The sequence below is a fragment of the Miscanthus floridulus genome, chromosome 10 (assembly GCF_019320115.1).
Source record: "Miscanthus floridulus cultivar M001 chromosome 10, ASM1932011v1, whole genome shotgun sequence".
NCBI lineage: Eukaryota > Viridiplantae > Streptophyta > Magnoliopsida > Poales > Poaceae > Miscanthus > Miscanthus floridulus.
Window position 1 is genome coordinate 38301351 of NC_089589.1, and position 9232 is coordinate 38310582.

General features: G+C 45.9%; 1 protein-coding gene across 3 annotated transcripts; it reads right to left on the reverse strand.

Annotated features, from left to right (window-relative positions):
- Window positions 1-220: 220 nt before the first annotated feature.
- On the reverse strand, window positions 221-3794 carry LOC136486512 (F-box/LRR-repeat protein At5g02910-like). 3 transcript variants are annotated; one of them, XM_066483424.1, is made up of 6 exons: window positions 3378-3794; window positions 2353-3256; window positions 2108-2269; window positions 1851-2007; window positions 816-881; window positions 221-569 (listed from the first exon to the last, which is right to left on the reverse strand). In XM_066483424.1, exons 2-5 carry the CDS (start codon window positions 3226-3228, stop codon window positions 862-864), a joined length of 1215 nt encoding a protein of 404 aa, XP_066339521.1. In that variant the 5' UTR covers window positions 3229-3256; window positions 3378-3794; the 3' UTR covers window positions 221-569; window positions 816-861. The 3 variants fall into 3 exon arrangements, 2 of the variants coding, with proteins under 2 accessions (XP_066339521.1, XP_066339520.1); XR_010766848.1 differs by having other exon boundaries at window positions 222-569; window positions 754-881; XM_066483423.1 differs by lacking the exon at window positions 221-569 and having other exon boundaries at window positions 577-881.
- Between the last annotated feature and the right edge of the window lie 5438 nt (window positions 3795-9232).

A 9232-nucleotide genomic window follows, 5' to 3' on the forward strand; every position in this document is an offset into this window, starting at 1 on the left:
GGTTTGGAGGACGACGGCTCGGCAGTCGGCCAATACCTGTAGATCAAAGTGAAGCTGAACATCAACAAGCCGCTGGTGCGGGGAGTTTCTTGGTAGTGGATGAAGATGACAAGCCCCTATGGTGCCCCATAGTGTACGAATTAGTGGGGATCAAACAAAAGAGAAGAAAGTGCTCCTCTAAACTTTAGAGCTAAAGTCTTCAAATAAGTGGTCTAAAGTTAGCTCTACTTTAACCCACCTCACACTAAAGCTTTAGATCTCAAAATTGAGCTAAAATGCTCTAAAGTTTATAAGGGATCCAAACACCTCTAAAGTTTATAAGAAGGGATCCAAACACGCCCTGCCTACTCACTAATTAGTGGGTTGCATCCCTAGGATTTATCACTAGGGATAAGATGACAATTTCTATTAGTTCGGCCCTGTTCGTGTGCCCTTAAACCCGGTTTAATCCGCTTCTTTTTTTATCTAGAACAGTGTTTTCCTCTCACAGATTCCTCCAGAATTCCTCCAAGCGAACGAGGCCTTCATTTGCTTCTCCAACGGATTGCTTCGTAACAGTTTCAAGGTTCCTGCAAGAGTTCAAATAAGTGCTCGTTCCTTAGTGCTGGTTCAACATAGCAAGCAAACATGTGCTATTAGGTTTCTGATACATCAATATATAGTAAATGGACAGGTAAGAGGTAGATTTAGGTTGAGCAAGCTATTAAGCAAGAAGGCAGCCTGAACTACATAACGTGGTACCACGCCGGCTACCTGATTACAGACAAAGACGTCATCCTTAATACTTGTGCTGCTTTAGTTGATTTGAGCTTCACCTTGACTTAATTAAGTGATAGTAGGTCCATCCTCATGCATAGCCTTCTATCCGCTGAACTGAAACCCTTCACATATATCAAAGTCATGCCATAAGTTGAGGAGCATAAAAAAAATACATGATAAACATATAGAAATGATGATACCAATATTTGGACAGCAATAAGATCAGCACAAAAGAAAATAACCAAACCACACAAAGACAATTTGTCTCGAGGCTTGACAGATTGTTTTAGAATAATTGGTCAAAATCATTTAAATGAATATGTTTACCATAATTGTATAGTATTGTATATTGACAAACACATGGTGTTATTATATTTTAAAACAACCACAAAAACTAATGGTTGTGCTGTTTAAGTGTCAGAAAAAATTCTGAGGAAGTGTTACCAATTTCCAAAACAAAAAGAACATGCAGCCATAAATGTTAGCACAAAAACAAGCCACCCATTGAGCAAAGGAAATCAAATCAATGTTACGTTCTCATTTTAAAAAACAATTTTGTATTCTGGTATGACACTATTCATCTATTATATACACACATAAAAAGCTAATGGTCATCTTTTTATTTAGTTGGCAGAAACAAAAAAAAATGATATGATATGATTGAACTACTTTACTGCAATACAACATTCTAAGCTGGTGGGTGATGATAAGACAAGAAAACAAAATGTACCAAATGATTGTCATGAAGAAAAAGTAAAATGATTGACAAGAATAAAAAACAAGCATTTGTGTTTTGTTCATAAGCAACAAGCAAGCAGCCTGTTCGTTTGGCTGTGGCTTGTCGTAAACGATCGTAAATTTCCAGCCGAAACAGTATTTTTCTCTCACACAAACCAGCCAGCAGTACTTCTTCACGAACCAGCAACGATACGAACCAGTCAACCGAACATGCTGAAGATGACACACTATGGTTCAGAGAACCAGAGCTAATAGAATCACTGCTCAGTACAGCTAAATCCAGACGCTTCCATTCATATAATTTGGAACCATACTAATAAGGAAAACGTGAACAGTAATGTCAGTTAACTTACATATGTTAAGTTGTTTGCTAAGAAACATCAAAACATTGTGAACTCTATCGTCATATACTTCACATTTGATTTCAAGCGTCTTGAAGTGTTGTGATATTGCCGCTGACATCTCCAATGGTTTACAGCCCAGTTTAATCTCCACTTTATGTTTAGGTCCCTGTGGTAAATACAGTGATTTTGCCAAGATCAATCGACAAATTTGAATTATAATTTGTTCTAGTTTCTACAACGCAGAAGTTGCATTTGAAATTATATACCTTTGAATATAGTTGAAGAGTGAGCTTTTCTAACACTGGTGAAAGTTTGAGGAGGCAAGCTAGGGCACTGAAATTAGCAGGCTCGCACCAGTATTCATCAAGTAGCAAAGACTTCAATTTGTTGAAACTAGAGCAAAATTTTAAGTCCCTTCTGAAAATAAACTAGACAATGCAAACAAAGAAACATCAGTAAATCTAAATGTAGGCTGTAGGCATGAACACTATGACTCAGTGTGTAAGAATACCATTTCGATGTCGGGAGATATTAGCACCAAGTTCTGAACTTCCGATAAACCTTGCAAGAGAATACTTTGGTTGTTGTCATAATCAGAGTCAACGGTATTGAGATCATAACCGTGGATTTTAACAACTGCTGTTAGTAAGGATGGCATCCTCTGAAGCGATGGAGTCCTGCCATCACTGACTTCAAGCCATAGTGAAACAAGATTCGGGGCACGGATAGGCAAGCGCCATTCATAAGAAAAATAACCACGCTTGATGGTTAGACGCTTGAGGGATTGTGACGAGATGAGTTTAGGACGCGCTAGGGCACAGTAAACAATCTCAAGGTCTTCCAAAAATGGGCAGCAGGAGAAGTCAAGGAATCTGGGCACCATTTCGTTGAAATTTTCAAGCTCTAGCTTCTTCAGGTATTGGGAGATAAAGAAGGGATGGTCATCTTGAGGAAGAATGTCCTGATAATTATCGCCCACAAAGATGAACTGGAGCACCCGGACTTTGCACTGGAGAGCTATACGGATCCAAAGCACGATTCGGCTCATGTCGAAATCTTTATTCTCGTCGAGATGGAAACGGAAATCGCAGGTGTCGAGCGGCGTGCCTCCGCGGATGCGCAGGCGCAGCAGATGGTCCACGAACTCCTTAATCTCCTCCACGGACCCTGGTTCCTTCAATCCGCCGCACACGAAGCGCAGGACGGTGGACTCCCACATGTGGCGCCAGCGCTTGGCGAGCAGACATGTCCGCACGACGTCCTGCGCCGGCAGGATGGAGAGAATGTGCTGCAGCACGCCGTCCGGGAGGTTGCTGATATGGTCGCGGCCTTCGACCAGATCTGCGGCGGCGGCAGACGCATTTTTGGGCGCTTTCTGCGGAAGCATCCTGCCGGTCGTCCGGTCGAGGATGCCACTGTAAGTGTGGGACAAAAGAAACAGTCAAAGAAACAATAAGAGGTTAGCTACATTGAAACAGCTAGCAGATCGATCCACGGAGGAAGACGAGGAGATGGATATGCATCTGCATCAATCACCTGAGACAGAGAGGCGGCGGCGGCGGTGGCCGCGCAAGACGATTCGCTTCCGCTCGGCTCTGCTCTATCCCCTTCTCTCTCCCTCGCCCGTCCCTTCTCCCTCCCGTCGTCCCCCTTCGTCCCCTTCGCCTCAGATCCGTGACAACCTCCAAGGAGCGGGCAGCAACGGCGGCCCCCAAACTGCGAGAAGCAGCGAGGGCGGGCCCGAGGGGCGGGCAGCGGCGGCGGGGGGCTTGCTAGCTTAGGGCGGCGGCGGCTCAGGCGTGGAGCGGCTGGCGGTTTGCTGGAGCAGAGCGAGGCGGCTCGGGCTCGGGCATGGGGGCAACGGTGGCCTGGCGGGCGCAAGAGCGGCGGCGGCGGCGGCGAGAGCAAGCTCAGAGCCTGAGGTCCGGGGCAGAGCCGCGGAGGTATGCACGTTCCACCAACGGTTGGATTGCGCTTTGTGATTCGTGCGGCAAGTGTTCTGCCGACTGGATTCATGCCTAAGACTGTCTCCAACGATCGGAACCCCTACACGGCAGACATTCGGTGGATTGGGTAGCCTACAGGAAATGGGTGCGTGACCTAAAACTCCTCTTTTCCAACAGCCCACGCATATGCGAGCCCCGACTTCATCGTCCCCATCCCAATCTCCGACGAGTCCGCCGCCCTCGCGGGTGGCACGTCGGTGGCCCCTCCCCCTTTGCCTCAGCCTGCAGTTCAAGAAAGACATAACTCCTGCATGCCATCCAACTGAAAAACAATAGCAGGTGCTTCGCAGTCCATCTGACTGCAAGATCCAACAGCTAGCTATCTAGCTTGCGTGCGAATCGAAGAGAAAGAGATCAATCAACCAGCACAGCACTCACCAGCCGATGTCGCGGTCGACGATGCAGTGCTTGCTGTGCGCCGGCGCGGATCCAGATCCGGTTGTTCTTCACTGTGTTCTTGGTTCCCGTTTCTTTCCCCTTCTTGATTCGTGCTCGATTTGAGTTTTGCTATGAGATTTGTTTAGTCAGATTGATGCTTCGACGAGTGTTGAACAATCCTATCAAGTGGTTTGAATCAATTCCACTCGTGCATTAAGATCCAAGCCGATCTTCATTTTGGGGGAAAAACTCGTTCTTGCTCGAATTTCTTCGATTTACAGAGTTACAGTTTAAATTGAGCAATGATCTCCTAGGAGTAGCTTTTTATCTTCATTGCGAATCGCTGTGCAAAGTTTGGGAGCGATCCATGAAGATTTGAGTCGGATTTCATCGATTTTCTTGGCCACTCCTTTTTTGTTCTTCGCGTGCGAGCTCTCTGTTCGTCGTGTGCTAGTTGATTTGGCTCCTAGCTGAGCACACCAGCAGCGCCCAGCGCTGATCGGCTCCGGGCCGAGCAGCAGTTGCCCGCACCGCTCCTGCCATGGAAGACTTTGCGTCTTGGAGAAAGACGACGCAAATAAGCGTCCCGGCTGGGCTCGTACCCAAAATGCATCGTGCGTTTGCGTCTTCGGTTGGAGACGGTTTTCTTCCGTGAAAACACTTTGCATAGCCGATTTTGGATATGCGTCGCCCTTTGCATGAGCTGTTGGAGACAGTCTAAGAGAGTTTGTAATAAGGCAACGTTATCTGATTTCAACGTATTGATCTTTACTGCGCATGGATATCTTGACTCATGATTCAGCCCTTGTTTAGTTGGAGAAATTTGGATTTTGGGGCTACTGTAGCACGTTCGTTTTTATTTGACAAATAGTATTCAAACATGGACTAATTAGGCTCAAAACGTTCGTCTCGCAATTTCCCACCAAACTGTGCAATTAGTTTTTCTTTTCGTCTACGTTTAATGCTCCATGCACGGGCCGCAAACATTCGATGTGACAGGTACTATAGCAACTTTTTTGGAAGTTAGGGTAAAACTAAACAAGGGCTCAACCTCCTCCCAGAGCAGCAACTGCAAGAGTTCACTTCCCCAGCGAACTCCCTCACACCAACTGGCATTAAAGAGGAGCTATGCCAAAAAGTGACATAGCATATATTATTACTTGCGCAAAGATCGGAATCATACCTCTAGCAGGCATTGTCTTCTGTTACCTAAACAGCTGTCATTTCTACTTACGTTGAAATCACACCATCCGAAAGCAGAAAATCCATCCCATTAACGGAATATGGGTGCGTTTGGTTGGGCTTTTGGCTTTGGCTTTTGGCCCCAAAAGCCAAAAGCTCAACCAAAGGGGCTGTTTTTGGAGGCTGCTTTTTCAGAAACAGCTGCTTTTTCGTAGTACATTTTTGAAAGCTGGTTTGACCCTGCTTTTGGCTTTTGGCTTTCTGCTTTTCGAAATTGGTAGAATAAAAAGCTCTTTCATAGTTGTTTCAAGAGAGATAAAGATAGAAGGTATATTTTATACTTGTTTAACCAAACAGCTTTTAGCTTTTCTACAGCTCACAGCCCACAGCAGCTTTCCCACAGCTCACAGCCCACAGCAGCTTTTTCCCACAGCCACAGCTCAACCAAACACACCCTATATGTGACACAGCTACCTTGTTCAAGGAGATACCATTCCCGAGGACAGCAAACCATAAGCAAGGAGATTCCTCTATAAAAAAAAAAAGATTACTCTACTGAACATCTGCAACACATTCCACAGCTTTAGTGCACTTTGGTCTCGAAACTGTTGACTAGGCATTGTCTCGATGAACTGAACTATTGATGGCAGACTACTTGTTGTGAATTCACAATTAAATCGCTTCTAGTATGAGAATTTGGTTTTCACCATCTAATCTGTGCAAACTTAGAAACTACCAATGAAGACCATCAGATGTGATCCAATGAATAAGGTAAGAGGTGTAATTTTTTTTGCGCTTAAGCCCCCCACCCATCGTCCTTTTTTTGCACTTAAGCCCCCTGGTCCCATCCATTGGATCAGCATCAAGTGGTCCTGATTGGTAGTTTCAAAATTTACACAAGTTAAGTAGTTTGCACGTGATATGTTGCCTTATAATAAACAGCTAAGTTAATGATTTAGCTAGTATTTTGTAAAATAGAAAATCCCTCCAAAAATAGATAACTCCAAGAGCCTTTCTAATTTGGCATGCTATATTTTTGAAAGAGCCATGTCATCACCGTTTTCTCAAATACGATCGAACCTACGACTATGCCCTGCGCACGTAACACCCAGCCACGACGGCCCTTGTTGGATATCTACGGCCTCCAGCCAAGCAAAGGCTGACAGACGATTGGTTCTAGGCGCAGCCAGATTCAGTCCCTACGATAGTCGACCGTGGATCCCTTTGGCTTCTCTAGCTTGACGCCTTGACGCTTTGACGGTAGCACTGTTCTGGCAATGTGCTCCATTAAACAAGAAACACCAAACAACTCATATATTACTTCAAAGGATCCACACGCATGTATTCGCAAGCATATTAATTAGTAGTTCCCAATAAGCAAGTGGTTCGTGAAGACCAATGTGCCACTGTTACTCAGTCAAGTCTCTCGACTCTTGAGCTTGAGCTTGACGCCGGCAGGGGCTCTACGACGGTGCCACCATACAAGGCAAACAGTTGACCAAAGGCAGCCAATTCGAGCATGGGAGAATCCCACTTGCGGAAAAGTCTCCACGCACGCGCGGGATGAGCCAAGCAGGGGGAAGCGCAGGGGAGGCGGATGGAGAGCCGCGATGGCATGCTTTATGTAGAGAGCGAGGATTCCGAGATAGATCGCTTGTTATTTTAGAACATCAAATCTAAAAATAGCCAAATATAAACTACAGAGCAAGTATAGCTTCCCTCTTGGAGATGCTCTAATTACTAGCTAGCTAAAAATAGCTCTTATGAGGTTAATTATATTATCTGATAGTGTGTCTCAGCGCTCTAGGGCGACTTGAGTAGGGTTCTTGGCACGGTGTGTTAGGGTTCCTTCCCTCCCTCGGTCCTGTTCTACTCTTCCCACAAGATATGAATTAGAGTCCACGCCCTATCCATCCATTGTGTGCACCTAAACATCTCCGTGATGAAGCCGAGCCTTCTCTGTTGACTGTGTAGATACACCTTTTCAGCCGGTTCTTAGGGTTCGAGGCGGCAAAGGTGCCTGAACGTGAGAACCCCGACCCCTCGACGATGGATGTGGTGGCAGGATTGATAGAGAAGATGATACTCTCGAAGGCAGAAAGAGAGGATCCGGGTGTCAACGGGGGGGTGGAGGTGGATCAAAGTCGGCAAAACCACATGCAATCGAGAAGGTTCTTGCGGATTACCTGTCAATGCAGAGGGGCTAGGGCAAACTCTGGGGAAGGTCTGGTGTTTAATCCGAGGCATCGACTGTAAGGACCTTGAATCCAATCACTTTCTGTTCACGTTCCGTTAGTCGACGGGAAAGAGAAGGGTGCTAGAGGACGGGCTGCGGTGTTCGGGAAGGATATGATCGTTGTGGTTTGAAAGCATCTAGGCCCCTAGTTGGGTTTCGGTGATTAATGACAATACGAGATTACTATGACTAATGTGTGTTTTACAGAGGCAATTAAGTTAGGTCATGGTAATGGCAATTGATTGGGCAATCACGGTTGTCATGCCCCTACGATGGAAATCATTTCGGTTTTCAAATGATGGACGACAAGGTTAAGGATGGACTAGTTCTAAGTGTCGTTTGGTGCTGAAGAGACACTTAGAGTAGTTTAGGACTTTGTTTCTCCTTTGACCGTACTATTAGGGGGGGTATGGATTAGTAGCTTGACCTAGGTGAGTCTAGTGGGTTAGGTGTGGTGCACACTTATCAAATTTAGCACTAGGTAGCTCAGGAGTAGCCCTAAGATCAATTGGAGCAAACTTCATTCACATATGATTTTGAGTTAGAAGTGAATGGAGGGTCAAATGACTGACCGGGCGCTGGTCTGGTTTTGACCGGACGCTGAAGGGTGAGTCCGGTCAGTTCATTTGATCAACTAGAGCCGTCTGGTTGCGACCGGACGCTGGGTGCCAAAGTCCAGTCAACTCTAGAGAGGTTCTAGAGAGGGAATTTTTTTATCAGACGCGTTCGGTCAGTGCTGACTGAACGCTGCTCAAGATCCGGTTACTGACCGAACACTGAACAATGAAGTGATCGGACTCTGGGCGCCAGCGTCCGGTCAACATCAATAAGGTTCCAGAGAGTAGTTTTCGTGACCGGTCAACATCAGTAAGATTCCAGACAACTTAACGGCTCTATGGCCGGGATAACTGGCCGGAGCGTCCTATCACCCCGTAGAGTGCTGACGCAACCTCCTAACGGTTTGTTTTAAATGAGGGGGTATAAATACTTCATCTATTCATCCAAGGGAGGTCTCTTGCCCATTTGATCAGCTGAGAAACACCCTTGAGAGTACTTTGGAGAGCAAGAGCCTAGTGAGGTGATTGAGATTTGAGAATCCAAGATTAGGGCCTCATTAGTGCAAGGAGAGTAGCAAGTGTGCATCTACCCTTCTCATTAGGCTTGTTGTGGTCAAGTGAGAGTTCGTGCTTGTTACTCTTGGTGATCGCCATCACCTAGACGCCTTGGTGGTGATTGGGAGTTTGGTGATCATCCGGCGGAGATTGTGGATGACCCAACTCAAGATGTGAACGGTTGTGGGTGATTCACCGCGACAGAGTATCGAAGAATCCATCCATAGATAGCACTTGATCCTTGCGCGGATCAAGGGGGAGCTACACCCTTGCGTGGGTGCTCCAACGAGGACTAGTGGGGAGTGGCGACTCTCCGATACCTCGGCAAAATATCACCGTGTTCCTTCTCCTCTCTTTACTTTAAGCATTTTCATTTGAGCAATTCAATTCTTGTCCTTACATTCTTAAAATTGTCATGCTAGAGTAGGATTAGAACTTAGGGTGCTAAACTTTTGTACGGTAGATCAATAGAATCAT

What these genes read in the sequence shown, in the direction of transcription:
- LOC136486512 (XM_066483424.1), bottom strand. Translation starts at nt 3,228, where the DNA reads ATGCTTCCGCAGAAAGCGCCCAAAAATGCGTCTGCCGCCGCCGCAGAT. An exon ending in CTCTTCAACTATATTCAAAG is followed by an intron (nt 2,008 to 2,107) that starts GTATATAATTTC and finishes TATTTACCACAG; the next exon opens with GGACCTAAACATAAAGTGGA. An exon ending in TAGCAAACAACTTAACATAT is followed by an intron (nt 882 to 1,850) that starts GTAAGTTAACTG and finishes ATATATGTGAAG; the next exon opens with GGTTTCAGTTCAGCGGATAG.